At 39.1% G+C, this 24,799-nt stretch overlaps 3 protein-coding genes across 4 annotated transcripts in view; 2 read left to right on the forward strand and 1 right to left on the reverse strand.

Annotated features, from left to right (window-relative positions):
• Positions 1-7,256, reverse strand: part of tcf7 (transcription factor 7) — a 51,278-nt gene extending 44,022 nt beyond the window's left edge. The window contains exons 1-3 of one of the 2 annotated variants that reach the window (XM_077505146.1): positions 7,037-7,256; positions 6,124-6,201; positions 5,895-5,991 (exon numbers count right to left, since the gene is read on the reverse strand). The gene's annotated coding sequence lies outside the window, so the exon portion shown is untranslated. Of the gene's footprint in view, positions 1-5,894; positions 5,992-6,123; positions 6,202-7,036 lie in introns of those variants that run through there. The other variant, XM_077505148.1, reaches the window with a different exon arrangement.
• Positions 7,057-15,571, forward strand: vdac1 (voltage-dependent anion channel 1). Its single transcript, XM_077505152.1, has 9 exons — positions 7,057-7,223; positions 8,693-8,762; positions 8,831-8,880; positions 9,025-9,177; positions 9,299-9,351; positions 10,944-11,171; positions 11,669-11,819; positions 14,121-14,178; positions 14,829-15,571. Exons 2-9 carry the CDS (start codon positions 8,696-8,698, stop codon positions 14,918-14,920), a joined length of 852 nt encoding a protein of 283 aa, XP_077361278.1. The 5' UTR covers positions 7,057-7,223; positions 8,693-8,695; the 3' UTR covers positions 14,921-15,571.
• A 269-nt stretch (positions 15,572-15,840) lies between these two features.
• On the forward strand, positions 15,841-24,502 carry c18h5orf15 (chromosome 18 C5orf15 homolog). The gene is made up of 3 exons (XM_077505384.1): positions 15,841-16,007; positions 21,238-22,076; positions 23,073-24,502. The coding sequence occupies exons 1-3, from the start codon at positions 15,899-15,901 to the stop codon at positions 23,205-23,207; spliced, it is 1,083 nt and encodes a 360-aa protein (XP_077361510.1). The 5' UTR covers positions 15,841-15,898; the 3' UTR covers positions 23,208-24,502.
• The last annotated feature ends 297 nt before the right edge of the window (positions 24,503-24,799 follow it).

Here is a 24,799-nt window from a genome sequence, read left to right on the forward strand (position 1 = left end):
AGACGAGTGGTCGAAACTTGCGACTGACTGGCGGCGTAGTGCCACCTTTGATGATCTTGAGTCAGATATTGTCCAAAATGAATAATTTTCTTTCTCCACGAAAACAACAATTCTGAAAGATTTATATTGCGGTTTAGTTTTGATTCCGGCTGACAAAAATCGTACTTTCCGCTGACTAACCTGTCTTTCGGATGTCATATCATTCAAAATCAAGAAGTGAGACCTGGTGAAAGGTGACGAGTCAAGCAACACATACGTACGTAGCCATCAAAGTCTTGCCCTTAGCTAAAGCATCTTTTTTTTTTTCTAAATATTGCTCAAATCGATAACAATCCCTTTATAAACTTTGACAATCATGAGCTCGTGTTGATACATCACAATCATTCACACTTTGAACTTTTCCATAATGAGAACAACAAAAACATCAACAGATTCTCCTACTGGAGAAGACGGCCAAAACCGACGGCCGGTCAGCGGCGAGAAACGTCCGCTTGGTCTTACAAACGTCCCTTCTCACAGTATATCATCTGACTTTTGAGGAGTGGCGTTGTCATGACGACGACGACGACGATACATTGGACAAGCGCTGCAATTAGCTCTGACAGACCAGATTATAGGCAGCGGTGGAACAGAACGTAATGACTTAAATACACGTTTGAGATACTTTTTACTCTGAGAAGGTTAGCGGATAAAACCAGCGTCTTTTTTTCAATTGTTAGTGTTAAAGTTAACATTTTTTATTTTTCGACCGAAAATGCTCTTATTAGATCTCATAGACTTAAATATGTTTGAGGAACTTTATTCCAAGAAGTTTAGTGTGTGAAAATTAGTAAAGTAAAAATAATAAAACAATATTTTATCTAATTAAATTTTGACCTACTATTGTATAGATGAAGCCAGAAATCTTCAACTTGGCCACTAGGTAGCGCCACTAAATTCAAGCTAAGGTTGATTATACATCGTAGAAGAAGAATCACTGTAGCGTAAGTACATTTTGGGTACAGTTATTTTTTAGTGTTTGTTATTTAGTTTAAATTCTTTTTTTTTCATAATGGAAATGTTCACATTTACATTATTATTTTATGAACAAACTACCAAACCAGACCAGGCTTTCACCTCAGTTATAGTGTACCTAATGAAGTGGACGTTTTTAAGATACATTAAAATGCGTGCAAAAGCCGAATATGCGCCCTCACCTGCCAGGTGTAGCGGCGTAAAGTCGAGTCGTGAAATCACAAATTTCCTCGGTGCGCCGTGTCTCCGGGCGGGGCGTCTCGGGTCGAGATACCACGCCGCCCCTTTGATGTCAGCGGGACACCCGAGGGGGTCCAAAACGGAATAAATTGCTTGATTATTCTCGGACGCACGCCGGGAGGCTCCGTGTGGTGGTTTGATAGTTTGAGGTGAAAAATACAAAATAGAAATTTAAAAAAAAAAAAAACTTTCTGCGCCAACGCATGAGTTTTCCATGTTACAATCATTAATGATCAAAAATATGGAAAACAAACATAATTAAAGCCACAATGCATAATTTCAAATTATAGCCACTTGGATGCTACATCTAACGAAAGACAGCCTAATTTAGCAGTTTATAATATCACCGTGGATGGGTTGGGCAACTTGCATTTTACACAAAATAGCATTGATGCTAACTTTAGCGCTCGGTCATGTGTGGTTTTAAAAAAAAATACACTGAAATAGTATTTCTAAACGTTATATGTGTAACATGGACTAGTTCTTTAGTTCTTTTAGCATGTAGCTTCCGACTAGGCTTACAATTGCAATCAATTAAAGTTACGATACATAAAAATTTTAGCTAGCGGTCTATAAAATTGCCGTGGACTGGCCTTGACAAGTCTTTTGTTAACGTCCCTGCTAATATTAGCAGTCCCTGCTAATGAGTAGTGGGCAGTTTTTTTTCTTATGTTTTTTTATTTATTTATTATTATTATTTTTTTACAAACAATATATTGGCACGATGCGTTATCTTAGCATGTAGCACGTCACAAGCCTTTCTGATTATCATCATAGTTATTAACAATCATAATTAAAGCTATGGTACATAATCATTTTAGCTCGTAATAGCTTTCAGAATACACTAAAATAATAAGACAACGTTATTATTTCCAAGCGCAAGATTGTATAACATGGACAAGTTATGTTTGCATGTAGCACGTACCGTTTGTTTTGTGGCTTCAAAATGAACCGATAAAAGCATATCACATTCAAAATAACATCAAAAGAATAATAAACTGTATACCTATGAATATACAAAATAAAATATCTATAAATACATACACATGCACATATTTTTTCCCTCAGTTAAACTCAGTTAATGTCTTGTTTGTTTGACACCAACTGGAAACCAATAGTGGAAGCCAGGAGAGTTCGAGCACAGTAAAAATTAAATAAATAAATCTTTTATTTGTTTGTTTTGCTCAGCGTGGCATTGACATGTGGTTGACTTTGCCGGGAAAAAGAAGCGAGAGCGGCGTCCTTCCTGTCGCTAAATCAGACGCCAGTGAAAATGTCACGGCGGTCTGACTTACGCCGACTCCCACTCAGCTTGCGGGAGGATTTCATATGATTGTATATAGGAGATATGTATCTTCCATTCATGAAGGAAACGTAGCTGGTTAGGTATAGAGATGTGAAGATAAGCACTGTTGCGTTACCGCTGCACACACCTGTAGGGTTGCTTTATATGGAATGTGAGGCGGTTATAAGATCAAATTAAATGTCATAGTTCTAAACCAAAAATAGGCCTATTTTTTTATGAAAAATGAAAAATTAACTCAGGAAGGGAATGAAATCCATTCCAAATTATTGGACATTTTTTCCCACAATGTGTGATCAAAGGATTGCAGCAATCATGTCAAATTTTTCTTTTCATATTTTGACGAATTGAACTCAAACAACGAAATCAAGCCTGAATTATTAGACTTTCTTTGTCATTCTACATTGTAGAATCTACAACATGTGATCGAAAGTATCATCAATGTCACGGCATGGCTCTAGGATCGTAGCATGTCTTTTTCAAAATTAGTGGATTGCAAAATACTGGACTTTTTGGAGATGTGTAATCTTTTTTCTTTTACTAATTCAAATTTAAGTGCCTTGATAAATGTTATAAAAACATGTCTAGAGAATATTTATGCAGGGTATTTCTATATCGTGGGTTTCACTTATTTCATGATTTGTCTGGAATGCAACTCCAGCGATGGAGAGCTGTTTACCGTATACATATTTTCAACAAAAAAGTCAATTTTTATTGACTAAAAACATGTAACAAAAACATTGTGTTAGTTATTTGGGCCTTGGAATTTTTTTTGCTGCAATCAAAGGTCACAGCAATGATGTCCCGGCATGGCCGCAGGATCCAAGCAACTTTTGCACCCCGATGATGACACGATAAATGTTTTCCTTCTAAACATTCACGGATGGGAAACATTTGCTGTATTAAATCTTTGCTGTCAAAATCAATGGCCTTTTTGCAACACTCTGGTTTAAAGACTTCCAGTCCGGATGACGGAGGGGAAGACCGGGAAAGCAGTTTAGACTCGGCGTGACCCGCCGCATGATGAGGAAAGAAATCGGAGGGGATGACACAGACACAGACGCATTTATCGCTACATGCTGTAAATCACACATCACATCTGCTTTGTGAATTTATTTTGAAAACGCATCGTTTGGGAGGATCCCTGGGTTACGGTAATGCAGGTGCGGACAACCTACGGCAAGTTGGCCATAGAGCAATGGCGTAGTGGCCACCGGTAATTTCAAGAGATTCTCGAATGGCCGGTCCAGTCCAGGCCGAAACTGGCGCCTTTGTCGCATGTTTCAGTGCATTTTAGCAGACATTTGTATTGTATAATTGTGGGAATGCTGAAGCATTCCCACATATGTTATTGTGATTTTTATTCTCCACACTTTTTTACCGTGTAACAACTCCCACATAATACTTCCAATTTACATTGTTCAAATTTCAACTAGCTTCAAAAATTCACGCTTCCCGGGGTATATCGTCTGATTCCACATTACTTACAGTATTTGTACAAGTTAACATTCAATATCAACTTTTCCCCATTCATTTTCAATGGGACAGACATTGAACTTTTTCCACGCCCACTTCCATACATATAACTTATCATCATTACCAGGTGTCTGATACTGCTCGGTGGCACAGTTGGTAAAGCGCATTGTCCAGTAACCAGGTTATAATTTAATAAATTATCTCTCAATTTACATCATAAGCATTCCACATGCATTCAAATCTTAGTATTCAGCTTTCAGCATTCCGACACAATTTTTCCAGAAATTGTACTTATTCTAGTTGCATATAAAATTGCAATCCCAATATTGAGCGGGAAAAAAAAAAACATCAATCAATTAGATTATTTGCCTAAATAATTCAGCCCTAGATTGCATCCTGAATTTGACAGCCCTCCATGCTCAAAACGCATATCTACACAACAGTATAATTAAACAAAACTGAAATGTCCTCTGAAAAGAAAACAGTTAATATCCCCCCCCACCCCAACCCTCACCCTTTTTTTTTTTTTTTTTTTTTTTTTTTTTGCTACTAGAGCATTTGCAGTGAAACAGGGCGATGAAACACAGATGGGAGCAGGGGATCGCGGATCAATGACATATTTATTCATCGTATTTACATAACGACAACAAGCTGTGTACTTTGGGCAAAGAAGAAAGAGAGACGCATCTCTCCGAATACATCACGCCGGAGCCGCTTTGTGACTCACGCTGTTGGCTAGTGAGCTTCTTAAAACCGCTCATTAATCACACACAAGAGCATAGCTTGGAAATAAATGGCAACACATTTGATGTTACGTCAAAATGTGGCTAAAGTAGAGCAATCAATAAAGACAAAAATGTGTGAACCAAGTTGAAAAAGAGGATGAGGGTTGCGGCTTATCGAGGGGGGGATACATTTGACTTGCACAAGTTCGCAGAAATGTTGCTTTTCCCTCCAGTGAGAATATTTAATATTCAGTGTACTAAAGTGGCATGCTTATTATAAAAGCCACCGCGGGTGACTGACAACATGTCTTCTTAATCTTATGAATGTTTGGCGTGTTAATCCTTCTCCAGAAAAAATTAAGTCCCGTGGACAAAGTGGTGCCTAATGTTGATCAAGTACTGTATATATAAAATAAACACCAAAATATAACATGTTTTAAAATATATTATATATATAATATATATATATATATATCTAAATTAATAAATTAAATAAAACTAAACAAATACAAAGTTTGAAACCATTTTAATTTTAGCCATTTAATTATTATTCTATTTGAAAACATTTTTATGTTACATTTGGTTTGGGCATTAATAGAATAAGTATTAAAAACAGCATATGTTTTTCAAATGTTTATTGTTTATGCTAGCTCAATAGAATTTTAAACAAAATTTGATATTTGATAAGAGAAAAGTTAATTATTGTGAAAAAAAACCCATGTTTGTCATTGAGCGTAAAGAAAGACTTTGCTTACTATTTTCTATTTTCAGCAACTAGAGGCTTCTACAATAGCGCAAAACATTTATTTTTAGATTATGATATTATAATATTTTACAATATATATCAATCACATATTAACATTGCAGTGAATAAAAACCGACGACTTTGTGACTAAAGTCAACAATTCTGACATCTGGTGGCCACAACACCATAGTTCACAATCAGCATCCTTTCGTCGGCCACATAAAAAATAAGGAAAAACACTTTTGATTTAGTTCTAAAATATCTATACTGTAAAATAAATATTTTGTTAAATGAATACCTCTAAAACTAATCATTATAATCTTCGTAATGAGCGCAGAAATATATTTTTATGTTAATTTTGGGGAGGAAAAGAAGGTGCCGTGCAACTCACCGTGCAAGTTCTTCGCCACCTGCAGCAAAGGAAGCCGCCGCATGATCTTGGCAGCATTCCCTCGACGCCATCCTGTGGCTTTTGTTTCTGAGAAACTCTGCAAAGAAAATAAATATATTATTAAGCATTTACTGTATAGCTGAAGTCGAAGACGCCATCTTGTGGCAACTTGGTTCAACTTTGTTAAAGTGAGTTGAGAAGCTTCATTTTGACAAAAGTAGTGCTTTACCACCATCTTGTGGCATCTTGGTGTCAAGGAACTATGTTGGAGTGAGCTGAGGCGGAGCTGCAGTCTGTGCATTTTGCTCTGAAAGGCCAAACATGAAAGATATTATAACTGTTCTTAAAAAAAATGGAAAACTGGACTACTTATCGACACGTCATCTATTTGCTTCAAGCAACAGGCCAGAAAAATAGTATGTTACCAGTTTTTAGTCAGGTTGCTAATTCAATGGAAAATACGTGTTTGTTTTGCACATAATAAAAATGTCAGCGACACGCCAGTCATGACAAAGCCTACAGCCCGTCACTGTTAAAAAGTGTGCTCTGTTACATGTGTTTTAGTATGTTTAAATGAAGCATGTGGGATGGTTAAAAGTAAAAAAAAAAAAGAAAAAGAAAAAGAAAAAAGTTTTATATGCTTTGCAGGCCATGGGCTACGGATTTTCACCTCCTGCATGTGGTCTGTGAATCCGTCACGTAGTCATTAGCAATCTCCTCATTAGCAAACAAGCAATATTAAACATGGTTAGTGCGTTTGTGATGCTTAGATGACGGCGCATTTCATGATAATCGGGCCGTTTCGCTCACAAGTTCACAGCATACTTACAGACTTAAAAACTAACTTAAATGGCAGATCTTGGCAAATTGAAGCACCAAAACAGCTAATTCAATCGAGTTTGGACATGTGTTAAATTACACAAAATCGCGATCGTCAGCAAGACACTGAAATACAAATAATGAAAATAAAAATACTGTAATACTTACACGACTCAATACTATCAAGTCACTTATATTCTTAGAGTGTCAATTTAAAACATCAAAATTCAATTGTGTGTATTCGAATAACATGACTTGAATGTTATTAACTTACAATGTCAAGAGAATATAAAATACTGAATAAATTACAGACTTTTGGTTACCTGTGTGACCAAGCAACTTCACTTCGGGGGGAACCATCTTGCCCCACCGTTGTATCTTTGTCGGTGTTACGTGACTTGTAACGTGCTCTGCGTGGAGCCGCCTCCTCCTCGTTCTTCTTCTTCATCCTTTCTCCTCCCTTCTCTCCGTGACGGTCCACACGCTCCTGACGGGAAACCGCACACCGAGGTACGGATTTGAAAGTCCAAAATCGCTGGTACAGCTTTGGGTTGGGGGGCAGTTACGTATTTGTTGTGTGTCATACGTGTTAGCTCGTAGCTTTAGCATTTTAAGCTGTAGAGGTGAACGGGGCTAACGAGGCTAGGCCCACTGTTAGCTTGACGGCTAATGACATACGATGCGGTCGTTTGTCACTTTCAGGACGAACGAATCCTAGGTAGAAGCAACCAAGCCTTACTTTTTCGGGAATGCTACCTTTTGACTTGTTCATAACTTAACAGTTCGTTAATTGTCTACTACAGTGAAGATAAAGGTGGTCGTTTGACCGCTCTCCACCTTGGAGGCTAGTAGCTACTGTTAATTAGACTGAACGACTCATCACCAATATCTTGTTTGGGTCATCATTGGCTTGTCATACAAAAACAACACTTTTCATACCAAATATTTTTTTTGGGTTAGTGGTAGTGGTTGTAAAAGAGGGCAAACAATCTGTATCCAATCCATTGCACCAGTAGGAATCCTCAATTTACATTCACTGAAGTCCTTGGAATTTGATTGCAGGCAGAGTCAAGGATCTTTCAGGTTTCTTATTGGCCCGCAAGGACTTTTTGACTCACCTGGAATCTATTGTGACAAAACAGACGGAAGATCACATGAATTATTACATGAGGAAGTCACAGTTGGATTTTGTCCACGCTAGCTAGACAATAACTAGAGGAAAAGGGTGCAGTTGTTGGCTGAAGGCGATTTTCAAACACAGCAAGATCTCTTCCTTCTCAAGTTGGTGATAATCATGGAGCAACTATTCACCTGTGGGAACACATTGTCAGCATGCCCTCTTTCATAATGCATCTTAGTGTTATCACATTGCCTGCGTGACTGTTGAAGCACGGAAACGACAGTTCTGTTGTAACGCTACGTTTAATGGTGAAAGAGCTTGCTCAAAAGTTACATCGTGCAGAAATCTGAAGAGAGGTAGCTGTTCCCATGGTTACGATTTGTAGGGAAAGGTTATACGGTTCAAAGCTAAACCCATTTAAATTAAAATATAGCACTAAAAAGATTAGCATTAAAGCATTAAAAGAGCTAAAGTTTTTGACAGCCATTCACTTTCCATCAACTTTTGCGAATTTCTACAGTAGAGCTGCAACTACAGCCGTCAGTGCACTTTCCAATGTTTATTGTACGTTTGTTATGTTAATGTTTATTGTTTATTGTACAAACGGAGCTGAAAAAATAATAAGCACATTCTTACACGAGCACCCGATAGCATAACTTACACCGAGTTGCTTAACAAGCAGACTTTTAACAGCCAGCTAACGCTACAGGCTAATTAGCCTACACCCACGGCACTCACCAGACCAGGCCCCGCTTCTTAAAGCGACACATTTGAAGTCAAACTTGTGGATGGCGGACTAAATTAGCTGCACATTACATGGACATTATTGTACTTAATCATGCAAAACCCTTCGTTGCAGATCATGGCCGTACCTCCAACCTACGCCGACCTAGGAAAGTCCGCCCGGGATGTTTTCACCAAGGGATACGGTGAGCAGTAAGACCCTGGTGCAAAATTACATTCCGAGTTTGATAATTATTCATTGTTTCCTTCTTAGGCTTTGGGCTGATCAAGCTTGACTTAAAAACAAAGTCTGAGAATGGGCTGGTAAGACCTCGGCACTCCTGATAAGATTATTTTACGCCGCCACCACAAGCTGAGCAGACTGAAAATGTTTTAGGGCAAGGTGCCAATTCTAGTAGTTGTCATTGTAGCCACATTCCCATTCTAAAAAGGTATCCTAATGCACAGGAATTCACCAGTACGGGCTCGGCCAACACCGAGACCAGCAAGGTGGCCGGCTCCCTGGAGACCAAGTACAAGTGGGCCGAGCACGGGCTGACCTTCACGGAGAAGTGGAACACCGACAACACGCTGGGCACTGAAATCACCATCGAGGACCAGGTGGGTGCACAGGAAACCAAAGATGCAGCATGGACGTTTGATTGATTGTTGCTGCTGTTTCCAGTTGAGCTTATGTAGTAAAAAAAAAAAAAAAAATGTTTCTTGTGATCGTTCTCTGCAGTTGGCTAAGGGTCTGAAGCTGACGTTTGACTCCTCCTTCTCACCAAACACCGGGTAAACTCAGTTAAGCAAGAAATTGAGATTGTGGTTATTATATGCATTATTTTATCTTAGTATTTGATTTTTAGTGTTATTCATTTTATTATAATATATTTCTATTTTTTTGTATATTATTTTATTTATTGTTTTATTTTGATACCAGAGTTTGAATTCAGAGAACAATTAAAGTTTCAACATGGCAGAGAGCGCAGAAGTCTTTGTGAATGGCAAGAAATATTAACACTGATAAGGGCGTTAATGTCCGCTAGCAGGTTTTTAGAATCTACACAATTACGTAGCGTACACAATTCAATGTCCTGTCTTTTACAACTCATTATTTCCCGTGATTTTTTTATTTTTAGTATTTATTTTTATCTAAGTATTTGATTTTCCGTGTTATTCATTTTATTATAATATATTTCTATTTTTTTTGTTGTATATTGTTTTTTTGTATTTTACAAGGAAATGTTTTTTTTAATCATTTTTATTTAGTGTATTTGATTTTTACATTTATTTTGTATTGTATTTAAAACATTTTTAAAAACTGTATAAGACATTTACTTTTAACTCATTCACTCGCAGCCATTTTCACTGAAGCAACCCGCCTCACTCCCGACTGTTTTACTAGATTTTTACTGATTTTGCAAGGCCCACAGAATATTGTTCTTTTGCTGTAAAAACATGGAACCTGTTAAAAGAAAGATTAGTCTCTTCTTTCATCAGGGGGGAAAAAAAGTATATTTCTATCTGTTTCCGTTTTGCAGCAATTAGCATTAGAATATAGCTAAGTTTCATCATTATTCACAAATCTGTTTAGAATTGTGAGGAAACAGCTTGTTTTCAACATGGCCCTGGTTGATCTCTTATACTCTGCTGGCAACTTCTGGCCATTTTTCTAATTACTATCATTGTTTTACCCGTTCTCTGCAGTTGAGAGGCTGCTTTAAAGCCTTCTGTATGTGCTAGCATAAAAAAAACAACAAAAAACACACACACACACACACACACACACACACAAAAAACGTATAAATATGTTTTTGGGACATTTAAAACATTTAAAATAGAACGTATTTATACGTTTTTGGGAGCAAATGAGTTAGATGTATTTTACAGCTTTATTTACATTATTTTCTTTTTTTTCTGTTTTTAATACGTTTATTTTGTATTAAACTGTAATTTTTTTTTGAATAAAAATGTCATTTAAATTTTCTAATTTTTAGTTTTGTTTTTAAATGTATTTCAAATGTTTTAATTTTTTTTTTAAAATACAATAAATACAATACAAATGATTTAACTTTTTTAATAAATTAGATTTGCACATGTTTTCGTTTTTTAATCGATTATTATTATTATTATTATTATTATTATTATTAGAAATGTGCAGAGCTTGTTCTGTTGCTGCTGGTGCACATGGCGATGGCTTTTTTGTTTTTGTTTTTTTTTTGCAATAAAACTGTTTGATCGTTAGAAATGTTTTTGCTCTTTGGATAAATGAGATGTTCTGTTCTGACCGGGCTAAAAACAAATCAATTCATTCAAATGTATTAGTTTTAAATTTAGTATTTTGTTTACACGTTGCTCATTTTGAACTCTGGGCCCTTTTATAGCAAAAAGGGCGGCAAGCTCAAGACCGGCTACAAGTGTGACCACATCAACCTGGGCTGCGACATCAACTACGACATCAATGGCACGGCCGTGCACGGCGCCGGCGTGGTGGGCTTCGAGGGCTGGCTGGCCGGCTACCAGGTGACATTCGAGGCGGGTCGTAACCGGATCACCCAGAGCAACTTCGCCGTTGGCTACAAGACGGACGAGTTCCAGCTGCATACCAACGTGTAAGGTTGACGAGATGCACACCGTCGTATAGATTTGCTAACCTGTGTCCGACAGATCTGCTTAGATTTGGCGTTTGACGTGCTAGTGCTCAGTGTGGTTTCAACCATCTAGCGCCATTTATTTCAATCATGCATGGGAGGAATATTGAGTTACGTCTGGGTGCCTTGTAGTTATTTTTACACGGGCGATGGGATTTAACACGCTGCAGGTGAGACCGAACTCGTTGCCCAATGAAAAGAAGCAAAAGCCCCTTGATTGGAAGGGCGAGACAGTTAATGCCACTCAGTGGGTAGTCGGGGGGGGGGGGGGGGGGGGAGGTTATGGCCAAGTAGGCAGGGACCCCCCGCAGCTAAGCTTTGTGTCTTGATGAGGTCAAATGAAGTGTATCCAGTTTGTACAGCCACCTGGCGTGGAAAGACTTTTACACTTAAGATTTTGACTGCAAATTCTGATTTTTTTATTATTTTTTTATTTTTTTATTTCTGCTCCCCGGCAGAAATGACGGCACGGAGTTTGGAGGCTCCATCTACCAGAAGGTGAACGAGCAGCTGGAGACGGCAGTCAATTTGGCCTGGACCGCCGGCAACAGCAACACCCGCTTTGGCATCGCCGCCAAGTACCAGATTGATCCAGATGCGTCCTTCTCCGTAAGTGACGGCGGACACTTTTGTTTGGTTAAGGAGTCATTCAACTTAGAAGCCAGTTTAATTAAGATGTTATTTGGTAGGCATGACTATCATTAATAGTCAAGAAGCCATTACAGAAACGACACAGGAAGCCTGCCATTTTGGGTCAAAGCAGCCGTTTTGGGGTCATTTTGGCTTTTAATTGTCCTACAAATTTTGTCCGTTGGCAACTAAATTTGATCCTTGTGCACATCTTCCCTCTCTGCGCTGCTGCCCGGTGCCGGTTTCCGGGGGGGGGTGGGGGGTTCTCGCGGGGGGCCGGGTTCGCGGGGGGGGGGGTGGCGGCCGTCGGGGGGGGGCGGCTTGTTTGGGGGGGGGGTGGAGGTATGGGTGGGTGGGGGGTTGGGTGCTGGGGGTCGGGGTGTGTTCGGGGGTTTGGGGGTCGGGGGTGGTGGGGCCTGGGTCGTGGTGGATGGCGGGTTTGGGTGGGGTGCGGGGGGGTCGTGGGGGGATGGGGGCTGGGGACCGGTGGGGCGCTGTGGGGGCCCGCTGGGCCTCGTTCTGCGGCCTTGGGCTCGGGGGTGTGGGCCGGGGCTGGGGCGGGGGTGTTCCGGGTATCTGGGTCGGCTCGCTGACCGGTGTCCGCTCGGGTGGCTTGGGGGTGGCCTTGGTGCTGCCGCGGCCTGGGGATTCCGGGGGGGGTGGGGGGGGGGGGGGGGTGCTCGCTTTGCTGGACCGCGGTTGACGGCTTCTCTCTTTGGTGGTGGTCCTTATGCATGCCAGATCCGTCGCACCAGCATCTACTGAAACTCAACAGAAGTACCCTCTCCCTCCCACAGCCCCTTGAATCAGTTGGTGCTGGTGTCTGTGGTTCTCACTTTTCTTTATCTATCCTTCCCTCCTTCCTCTCTTTAGTTTTTCCTCTGGTCACTTGAGATCTTAATTTATTAGAAGTATGAGGTTTCTGGGGTTGGCATAAGACTCCGGTTTTGTAACCACGCAGGAGGGGTCTTGTTGGTGCTGGACTTCACTTTGATGGATTGGATGTACTGGCTTCTATTGATCTCACTCTGCCTTATCGATCCTTCCCTCCTTCCTCTCTTTAGTTTTTCCTCTGGGCTCTTGAGATCTCGCTAAATTTGCTGGAATTTAGAGGCTTCCGGGGTTGGCGTAAGACTTTGATTTTGTAATCATGGGGAAGGCAGGAAGTGTTTGGTCGGTGCTGGATGTCACTTTGATTTACCTTTCTTTTCTCTTTATTTCTTTTTTTTCTGACCTTTTCTCTGGTCTCCTGACCATTTAAATCTCACGACTCTGGCAAGATTCTGAAGTACCTGGTTAAGGCGAAGGGTAATGGGATATTTATAAGGTTTTAGGTGAATGAATGAGTATAAATTTATACGTATTTGCACGCACGCACGCAAACGCACGCAAACGCACACACGCAAACGCACGCACGCACGCAAACGCACGCACGCAAACGCACGCACGCACACATACACACACACAAAAAAAAAAAAAAAAAAAAAAAAAAAAAAAAAAAAGGAAAAGAGCAATGATGACAAGACGTTGAATCGGTAAGACTACCGAATGAACAATTCTGAGCTCTTCAAAAAAAAAAAAAAAAAAAAAAAAAAAAAAAAAAAAAAAAAAAAAAAAAATAAATAAATTTGATCCTTGTATATGCGATAGATGGACGACGACAACTAGTGAAAGATTTTCATCATTGCATGTTGCCGGCCCATGGTAGCAAATTTGAATGACTTGCCCTAAAACCGGGAACTACTAATGCTGCCTTCATGGGATATCATAATTATGGTAAATACCACGTCGAGTCGAAAATTGCACGTGAACATGTCGTATTCGCCACTGGAGAACTGTGAATTTATTTTGATACCAGAGTTTCCGAGTTGAGAGAACTATTAAAGTTTCAACATGGCAGAGAGCGCAGAAGGATTCATGGATAGCAAGAAATATTAACACTTTTATAAGGGAGTTAAAGTTAATGTCCGCTAGCAGAATCTACACAATTCAATGTCCTGTCCTTTACAACTTATTTGCCATAATTGTTTGTTTTTTTTATGAGCAGAGTACATCAGCTGCTGTTTTTATTTATTTATGTATTTATTTATTTATTTATTTTAAAGCTATAACTGAAGCACATGAACAAAACTTTGAACATGAATAAAGCACAAGAAGGCAGGGTTACAAGTCAGCTTCAGGTGCCCCCTACTGGCAGAAATATAAAATGGCAACAAACCTCTCATCCTCCCAATGCAATTTTTTGACATGCTTGGTTAATTCTTCTGTCATCTCTCACAGGCCAAGGTGAACAACTCCAGCCTCATAGGCCTGGGATACACGCAGACTCTCAAGCCAGGTGAGAACACTCGTTTTTATATGTAATCTAGTAGAGACATTAAAGTGTCTTATTTTTGTTTAAACATATATTAATTTTGTATTGTAAGTGCTTTTTTCCACAAAAAACAGCATGTGGGCTACAACTGCCTTTTCCCCTTCATTTCTAATTTAAATAAAATCGATTTTTGGATATTAAATATCGATTAAATTAATAAATGAGAATCCCGATTCTTTTATGAATCTTTTTTTTATTTTTTTTTATTTTTTATTTTTTGGCACACCCCTATAATCTAGTGAAACTGGCAAACCCGTTTGCGGAAAATCTCTGTGGCTTGGGTTTGTATGACGGTTATACTGCCCCCAGTGGTGAAGGGGCAGCACAATGAATTGAAACATGAAATCATGCTGCATGTTTCAATTTTTTTTACATTGAATTATGTTCTTACTCATTTGAACTGGAAAGATGGTTTAAAGACAAACATTTTGAGCACAACATCGGTCTAAATAAAGCTTCTCCACTCACTTAACAAAATTCCTTGGCACAAAGATGACAGCAAAGCAATGCTTTTGTCTATGTGAAGTTCCTCAAGTCACTTCAACATAGTTCTGACACCTAGATGCCACAAGATGGCATCAAAGTCACTATTTATTTTTGTGCGTCTGGTTCAGGCATCAAGCTGACGCTGTCTGCCCTCCTCGACGGCAAGAACATCAACGCCGGCGGCCACAAGCTGGGTCTCGGCCTGGAGTTTCAGGCGTAGGACGGGCACGCACCCCTCACCGACGCCCCCTCCACTCCACTCCCAGCATCCCCCAATTTAAATGAAAAATAATTTAGCCCTCTCTACAGTTGGCACTTCCTAATTCCTCTACCTCTAGATGTGCCACAGCTTGGTGGCAAGGTGGCCACCCTGACAGGCAAACGCCTTCGACATTTAAAGGACCACGTTTAAGGGAATATTTAATTTTTTGAAACGACGGAGAACAAAAAACGGGAAATTTGAAGCGTGTGGCTCGCAAGGCAACGCGTAGCCTTGAGCACATCTTAATTTTCAGTCGTGCGTGCGTGTCTATTGTGTAGCCGTGCGGAAAGAATGAAGGCAACGATGACACGATGCAGATTCCTTGTTCATGAGATCAAGATGGACACGCACCCATACACACCACACCCCAATGTGTACATTTTTTTTGTCGTCTTGTTACATATAGCATAATAAATGTTATTTTATGACCAGACCCGTGTAGCGTAATCCACCTATGAAGTCTTAATAAGACTCGCTCGATCAAAAATGGACACTTAACGGATGAGAGTTACTGGATCTAAACAGGAAGTGGCAGTCTTTGCAGATGCTCAATAGTGTTACTGACGGTATTGTCAGTTCCTGAATGAATAAAAAAAACATCTCAAACCAGCAAGTATGTGTTTTGTTGTTTTTAAACATGCAGTTAAACAAGTAGCATTGTTATGGCAACACTGACTTTCTTGGAAGCCTCCCATATGGAATATATTGAATTTCTGAGTCACGTTTATGTATTTACAGCAATGCGCCAGACCTTTTATACCCCCCCCCCCTTTTTCTTTTTTTTTTTTCCTTTTTAAACACGATTCATCCAACGTTTAGATGAATATATTTTTTTAAATACTCAACACGACATCTATGACACGGACGTCGTGCGTGTCTTGCGACGCCACAGCCTAAGCCACGCCCCTTCCTCGTCTCTCAGCAGCACAAACCAACATGGCGACGAAGGGAAGGAGCAGGAAGAGTTTCTCTCTCTACATTGTCTACCTCCAGCTTCTGCTACTTGGCGGCGTCTTGTCAGCTCCGACGAATGTAACTGTAAATGGTAAAGTCAAATTCTTGTCACACGACGGCGGGTTTTTTTCTGGTGTTTTTTTTTTTTTTTTTTTCCTCCTAAACTGAGCGTCCCATAGTGTTTCGTCGCTAGCTGAGCGGGGCTCGCACGTCATGCTAGCCGGATGTGGTGATTGAGAGCTGACAGTAGCGCGATTTTATTGTATTTTGAGCAACTATTACTTATTTTTGTAATTGTAGTACATTTTAGGGCGATCTTGACCGTGTCGTGTTTAGGAGGACGTGTCACCTGTCGCGAGATCTTATCTCTTAACGTGATTTATGCAAAGTGTAATTTGCGGCGTTCGTGCTGCTCGGGTAATTTAATTTAATTTTTTATTTTTATTTTTAATTTGTATTTTGCTTTCCTCGGCTGAATTGCAGACCAAGGTAGCTCCTAACCAGAAATACGTGCTCGTTTTGTTTAACAATCGAGTCAAGGAGGAAGTGCACCAAACAAGAGTTTGTTTATTTTGGCATATTCCAGTTTTCAGTTAACGCAACAGAGCTGCCTATGCCACTATACTGTATATGTTGGGGGCTTTTATTTTCTTAACAGCATAGCATAGCAAATGTTACTCATTTGTTGCCATGTTTTATGTTGCCCAACTTTGTGCCAAGTCCATTAATACAACAATTTTTCAGTATAATATCTCATCAAGCATCCAAGACCTTTTTTTTGCACTGCAGGAGGTATCTGGGATCTTTATTTACACTTAAATAATATGGTGAATGATTGATTCTAAAAATATTTCATAGCCGCAGACCTAGTCTGTTGTGTTTCAGCAGGTAGGTAGGCACTGCTGTTATGCTGTTTGTGTGTGTGCAGAGGTCTACCTGGCACCATCCTGGTCACCGAGGGCCCGAGTCCTTTAGATTTTAGATGTCTTCCAACACACCTGATCCTAAAGATCAAGATTATTATCAGGCTTCTGCAGATATTGCTGATTATATGAAACTTACCATTTTGTTTCACCAATGGGAAAAGGGAGTCAGATGTACGTCGTCAGTGGCCTCCGTGGGGAAGAAATGGATTTTAAATGCCCCTGTGTAGTCAACGAGATGATGCAAGTTTATATTTTAAATGTCTTTTCATGCCCAAATTTGGTGCCTACCTGAGAGACAAACTTACAAAAACAAATGAAGATGTGACACGCCATAATATGATAATATATTAAAATAATGATTAAAAAAAATAATTAAAAAAACTGAATTAAAAAAAAAAATATTGGCTACAAAAATTATACTTTAAGTTGCAACTTGTAAAATCTATCAGGTAAGAAAAATTAAAACTGAGGATAACTAAATTCAAACATGAAGTCCCCCGTCAAAAACAACTTATGTTTAATAAACAGAGAACATACTAGGCCAGGGGTGTCAAACATAAGGCCCGCGGGCCGGATCAGGCCTGCAAAGGGGTTTAATCCGGCCCGCGAGATAATATTGTAAAGTAAAAAAATTATAATAATAATAATAAATTGTAATGGCGGACTAATTAATCAGCCAACCACGATCAAAATATGTAAAAGTTGTAACCACAAGCAGTCCTCAGATGAGCAATGCAACTTGTATGGGAGAATCGTCCAGGATGTCATTATTTTACACAAGTTAAAGTTGCGGTTTGTTTTATTATTATTATTATTGTTATTATTATTATTATTATTATTATTATTATTTTATTTTATTTTTCTTAATCATAGACCGACAAACGTGTTAAATACGACACAAATTCAATTACTGGTAACACAAACAGATATGACAAGCATTAGCGTCTTTATAACGTCATTAACTGTGCCATGCGATGCATTCTGGGAACAATATATATGCACAACAGGTAGATTTAACACGTCCAGAATTCAGTGTTGCCACGTTCTATTTGCATTTGTATTATTTTTTGGGACAATATGATTACAGTTGAGCTCCGTAATTTAGGGCTGGCACAAAAACAGCGAAAATCTGCATATAATTGACGGCAATAATTTTTAAGTTATATACCGTTATTTTACTGATGTGGCCCACTTGGTAACATATTTTCCTCCATGTGGCCCCTGAGCAAACATGAGTTTGACACCCCTGTACTAGGCTAAACGTATAAACGTTAAATATAAAAATTAAGTTAAAATGCTGTGTTCTAACATAAAATATGTCAAATAGAATATGAGTAAAACACAACTCAAAGTCAAATATAAAACTTGAGTTAAAAAAAAACTTAACCCTCCAGTTGTCCTCAAAAATTCGATTGCAGTTGACCCTATGGGTGAATCAGGTCAAATTGACCCCAAGGACATTAGGAGTGTTAAACCAAAATAGAGTAAACATTACAACGTTAAACATTAAGTTAAAATATATCATGTGAAAACAAAAAGTTCAAATATATTCCACAAAACCAAATTTAACACATTCACTTAAAACAATTAGCTGGCTATTCCACCCATAGTCAAAATATTTACAACATTCTGGTTGTTGACAACCTTATAGCGTCACTAATGCGATAACATAAATATGTTCTTGTAATTTTAATGAGGCTGTTGAAAGGTTTTGAACATAATTTTGGAGCAGCTGTGCTGATTGTACCTTCAAGGAAAGAAAATGAACTCCTGCTCTAACCCCGATTTCTAAACGGCGTGTCATTGCAGCATGCGTGAAGGTTTAGCTTGTGAATGAGTGTAGTCATGAGGTTTCATCATGCTACAAAGCCTGACTGTTCACTGACTGTTTATGCTATGTGTGTTTATGAATAGGTCCTTTTTGCTTCAAATCCCCTGTGAGCTCTTTCCTACCGGGCAACGCCTCTACATGGACTGATATTCATTTACAAGCTTAAAAAAAAAAATGTATGTAGAAGTCACAAAGTGTCTTAAACAAATACATGACAATCGTTGGGACTCTAAAACATGAAGAACTGTGAGTTGTTACTACTGCTGTCACTATCCATTACTTTTAGTCGATTAATCGACTAATTGGATTCATTTAAATTTTGCATTAAAGTGCAAAAGCATTTTTTTCCCATGATTACTGTGATTACAGTGATTGGTGTGTTTTTTTATATTTTGCATTCATATATTGAAAAAAAAAAAAAGAAGCGGGGGGGGGGGGGGGGGGGGATTGATGTTGTACTATGTTACCAGTTGGGTCATTGTTTTCCAAAGTAAAAACACATGTTTGCAAATGTGTTATTTTGATTTGTCTTCTTTCATGAAGGACTATAGAAATCAGTGAAAAATTACTGTTGATTAGGGATGTAACGATATCCAAACATCACGATACGATGTCACGATATGAAAGTCACTAGGGGTGTGAATTGCCTCGTACCTGACGATTCGGTTCGTATCACGATTCACAGGTCACGATTCGATTCGATACCGATTAATCCCGATACGAATTTATAAGTCGATTGTTGCGATTTTTTTTCATTCAAATTTAGAAAATACTAATCAGTAAGCTTGTAGAGTGTAAGATTTATATGAAAATGTATTATTTATTTATCTGAAATTTCAGTCTTATAGAGGTTGTAATCTGTTTCATGTTTAAACAGCATTAAAATAAAATATTAAGGCTTAATGTTCCGTTCATATAACATTCTTCCATGCTTAAGGTGTGAATCCTAAAAAAAAATAAAAAAAAAATCAAAAAAAAATCGATTTTGCCTATTATTGAATCGATTCGAGAATCGCGCGATGTAGTATCGCGATATATCGCCGAATCGATTTTTTTTTTTAACACCCCTAAAAGTCACGATACAATAATTATCACGATATTGTGGGTAGGTTGGCGATACAACAAAAAGGTCACAATATTGTAAAACAATGAGCTCATACTAAAAAAAACAAAAAAAAACACTATATTGTGCTTTTGTACACTACAGCAATGAAAAATCTAAAAATATTAATAAATATTATATAGGAAAAATATATAAATGTATATAGAGGCACTTGCTAATGCAAGCACACCGAGTTCCTACACATATTGACACAAGCATATTACGTTGCCCCTCATCTGATGATTGTCATGGATTTTAAACAGAGAAGGGCCAAAATATTCCTTGTGAAAATTAAACTGCACTACAAAACTAGCCACCAGTGGGTGCTAGAATTGCGCAAATGTAAAACAACCCGACTTTCTTTTTAACAGATGTGCTGCTTTTAATATCGTGACGTGACAATTAGGGGTGTGAATTGCCTCGTACCTGACGATTCGATTCGTATCACGATTCACAGGTCACGATTCGATTCGATACCGATTAGTCCCGATACGAATTTATAAGTCGATTGTTGCGATTTTTTTTCATTCAAATTTAGAAAATACTAATCAGTAAGCTTGTAGAGTGTAAGATTTATATGAAAATGTATTATTTATTTATCTGAAATTTCAGTCTTATAGAGGTTGTAATCTGTTTCATGTTTAAACAGCATTAAAATAAAATATTAAGGCTTAATGTTCCGTTCATATAACATTCTTCCATGCTTAAGGTGTGAATCCTAAAAAAAAAAATAAAAAAATAAAAAATAAAATAAAAATAAATCGATTTTGCCTATTATTGAATCGATTCGAGAATCGCGCGATGTAGTATCGCGATATATCGCCGAATCGATTTTTTTTTAACACCCCTAGTGACAATGATGATATATTGTGGCAGTTTTAATATCACAATATCACGATATTGCTGTTATTGTTACATCCTGACTGTTGATATGTAGAAATCAGAGGATTTGGGCAATTTTAAATTAAAAAAAAATGTCTCCAAACGATTACTCGATTATTAGTTGTCGGGCGACACGGTGGATGACTGGTTGGCACGTTCCTCTGCCAGTATTGAGGACGCAAATTCGAGTCCAGGCTTTGGCCTTCCTGGGTGGAGTTTGCATGTTCTCCCCGGGTCTGCGTGGGTCTTCTCCGGGTACTCCGGTCTCCTCCCACATTCCAAAGACATGCATGGCAGGTTAATCGGGCGCTCCGAATTGTCCCTAGGTGTGCTTGTGAGTGTGGATGGTTGTTCGTCTCTGTGTGCCCTGCGATTGACTGGCAACCAGTCCAGGGTGTACCCCGCCTACTGCCCAGAGCCAGCTGAGATAGGATCCAGTACCCCCTTGTGACCCATGTGAGAATACAAAGATTAATTGATTGATTTTTGACAGCTCTAATTGTTACGCTGGGTGGCCTCGCTCGGTGTGCTGCAGCCCAAGCATGAACAGTTTAGTTATATTTCGTCTTTGTGTTTGTAGATGCGATCCCCGAAGAAGCCAAAAAAGACTTGCCACAAAGTCCTCCTCAGACCACAGTTAGCAAAAGCTCCACTCAGGCGGACACAAAAGCATCAACGCCGCAAGAAAAAGCCCTGCCGTCGACTCCTCCCAAGATTCTCGTCAATGCGCTTGCCCCCGGGATGAAGCCCATCCAACCCGACGTCCCCCAGAACAACCCCGTCCCACCCGACGACGTCCCCAAAGTCAACGACTCGAAAGAGACGACGCAAGATGAGAGCAAACCTGCGGTGGCCATCGAGACGATGCAAGATGAGAGCAAAACCGCGGTGGTCATCGGTTCCTCCGACGCCAAGTTAACACTTGACGAGACAAAAGCTATCACGAATGCCACGGAGCCACCGCCCTTGTCTCAAACTCCAGGAGCCGCCGCTAACGCCCACAAAACGGCGGAACCCACCAAAGCCGCCACGGAGGAGGAGACCACCGTCTTTGACGTAAAACCCACCGAGGCGCAGACGGCAAACCCCCTGCAGGAATTTGAGTCGGACCAGCTGCAGCCCATTGGGAAAGAATCGACGGCTCACCTGGACCCGGACTATGATGGCGGCGAGGACGACGATCAGGACGACACGTACGCCGACGGCTTGTATCACCTGGAGGCCAACGAGGACGACGGCAAGGACCGGGACCAGACGGTGATTCGGTTGAAGGCGCCCGACGTCAAGGAAGACGTCAACGATAAGATGCCCGGTGGCGTCTACAACGTGGACGACGAGGACTCGCACTTCTTCTTCCACCTGGTCGTCCTGGCTTTCCTGGTGGCCATCATCTACATCACCTACCACAACAAGAGGAAGGTCAGTGGCGTCTTATCTTCCCTCTTGTAGCGTGTAGTTAGGCATTCATCAAAATGGGTCTTAAGACGACTACATTTCACTTGAGACTAGAACTGTGAAAATCCAGCTTTTTTTTTTTTTATCACATTTTTTAATCTTAGTTAAGACATTTATGTTTTTAACATCTAACAAGTTCTGGGACCTCACAGGGGCAGTAGAATGTTTTCAAAAGTTAAATAAAAACAAACAGTTGTTTCCTACACTAAAGTATTCCAAAATATCTGAAGTATTACATTTTTACTTGTCTTAGTTTTAATTTAAATTTAATTTCAAACAAAAACAGAAGGTGCAAAGAGTTCCCAGGGTCAGCAGCATCTATGAAAATAATAATAATAATAATAATAATAATAATAATAAATACATTTAAATTAGTTCCCTGAACTTTTTTTTATAAAGGGATCTATTATCGGCCATGTGATTCTTCAGAATGACCGATGCCGATATTTGTCAAAATGCTGAATATCGGCTAATTTTTATTTATATTTTTACAATATTGTGAGTGACCTGTTTTTGTATCGCCAACCTCCCCACAATATTGTGATAATTATTGTATTGTGACCTTCATATCCTATTGTATTGTGATGTTTGGATATCGTTACATCCCTAGAAAACAATGACTGAATCAGTAACATACTACAACATCAATCCCTCCGCCCCTACTATTTTTTTTAAAATCACTATACGAATACAAAGAACAAAATAAACAACAATCACTGGTTAATAAAGAGTAATTAGGGGAAAAAATGCTTTTGTAATAGACTTTAATGCAAAATTCAAATTAATTGATTGAATAATCGATAGATTAATCAATTCTAAAAATATTTGATTTGTGACAGCATTACTTTTTTTTTATTTTATTTGTATTTTTTTTTTAATTATTTTTTAAGTTTTAATTTTTATTTTATACAGCACTACTTGCGAGCAAAACTTTTGATGGTGTTTGGCATTTTCCGTCAGATCCTCCTGCTGGTTCAGAGCCGCCGCTGGAAGGAGGGTCTGTGTTCTCGCAACACGGTCGAGTACCACCGGCTGGACCAGAACGTCAACGAGGCCATGCCGTCCCTCAAGATGACGCGCGACTACATCTTTTGAGCCATCGCAACTCGGAACTGCTTGCGCCCGCTCACTTGACTGGCCTCGTACAGTTGTTCGGTGGCGATGTTTCTGCCTGCATAGAGAAATTTTGTAATTATCTCCCTTCCACGTTTTCTCTTTGTCGCTAAGTAAATATTTACAGAGGTGTTTAGTTGAATATCTTTTGGGTGAGTTTCTGCCTTATCCGCTTTCAGTCAGGATTTGTTCCATTGGAGTGTATTATTCCAACAAATGAAAAGACGCTAATTACATTTGTTTTGTGACGTCTCTGCCCCCTACTGGCCAGATGCTGCCATGCAGCACTCCTGGTTGGCTTCCTCTTTGTTTTATGACTTCGGTGAAGTTCTTGTCGATCACTCGCGCTCGCTCAATGCACTGTTGCGGCTACCCAAAATGCACCCAGAAATAGATTTTCAGCAAAAGTCATACTCCACTCGCAACTCCACAAACTTCGGGCCACAAAGACGCAAATTTGGATAAGGACAATTCACAGTGCAAGTAAAATAGTTGAGTTTAATTTTTTCACCACTTCTTGAAATACTAAATGCTTTTTTTATTTGAAAATGCCTTTTAAAAGGACAATATAGAAGCAAACAATAAAATTGAGTTAAAGACTATCACTGTAAAAAGAACTAGACAAGACTGAATAAAAGTACAGTGCTAATTTAAAAATAAAGTAGATAGTAATTAACCAGGTAACATTCAAATAAAACTACCGGGATATATTGAAACACTGAGCTATTAACAAAATCGATAATGTATAGTAAAAATTATTAAAATCCACCACGTCATTGTTTAAATTTGACAATTAAATGATCGACAATTTGTTTGTTTTAGCCCAAAATGCGGACAAAGAGACCTTTCTAAAATGGCTGCCTTTCTAACGTATGCGCAGTATGGCTTGTTGGCGGAGCTACTTCTGTATGATTTTGGTGATAATTGTGTTGTCCAACAAAAGTATGTAGCTCCACTTTCATTTAATTTTAAAAATTGATTTTAAAAATGGAATTGAATGTGTGCTTTTTGTTGGACATGTTAGTGTGGCTACTACAAGTTGCTTTTTTTTTTTGTTTTTTTTTTGCCTTTTTGCCACACAATTGTTTTTGTAAATCACCCTTTCATGGCCTTTCTCTCTCCTTTTCTGTATAGATATTGTATACAATATAAAGACACTCTTGATTTGAACAAATGGGCGGATAGGGATTTTTGCACTGTGGAAGAGAAACTGCCCTCACAATCAACTGTAGAATCACTTTTTTGTCAATAAAGCACAAATGACGTCTATAATTTCAGATTGTGTCGGTAATGTGCCATTTATTTACTTTTTTAGAAGTAGTACTTTAAACTTTTTAACTCAACTATTTATACTAACTATATAATACACTACTAATAGATTAACTACTGTGTGCGCCGGTTTTTGTAAATAGACAATTTAGGCTGACGTCAGGTGGAGGCCGTCTTGGTTTTCGCCACTTGGGGGAAGTGTTCGCCCATATATGGATAGGTGAGTGCAGGTGGTTGGCTGATTTCACGATAGGGGAGGTTTGAATCGGCAAAACAAACATTTGTAATTAAATTAACACAGACTG

The sequence above is a fragment of the Festucalex cinctus genome, chromosome 18, assembly GCF_051991245.1.
Source record: "Festucalex cinctus isolate MCC-2025b chromosome 18, RoL_Fcin_1.0, whole genome shotgun sequence".
Taxonomy (NCBI): domain Eukaryota; kingdom Metazoa; phylum Chordata; class Actinopteri; order Syngnathiformes; family Syngnathidae; genus Festucalex; species Festucalex cinctus.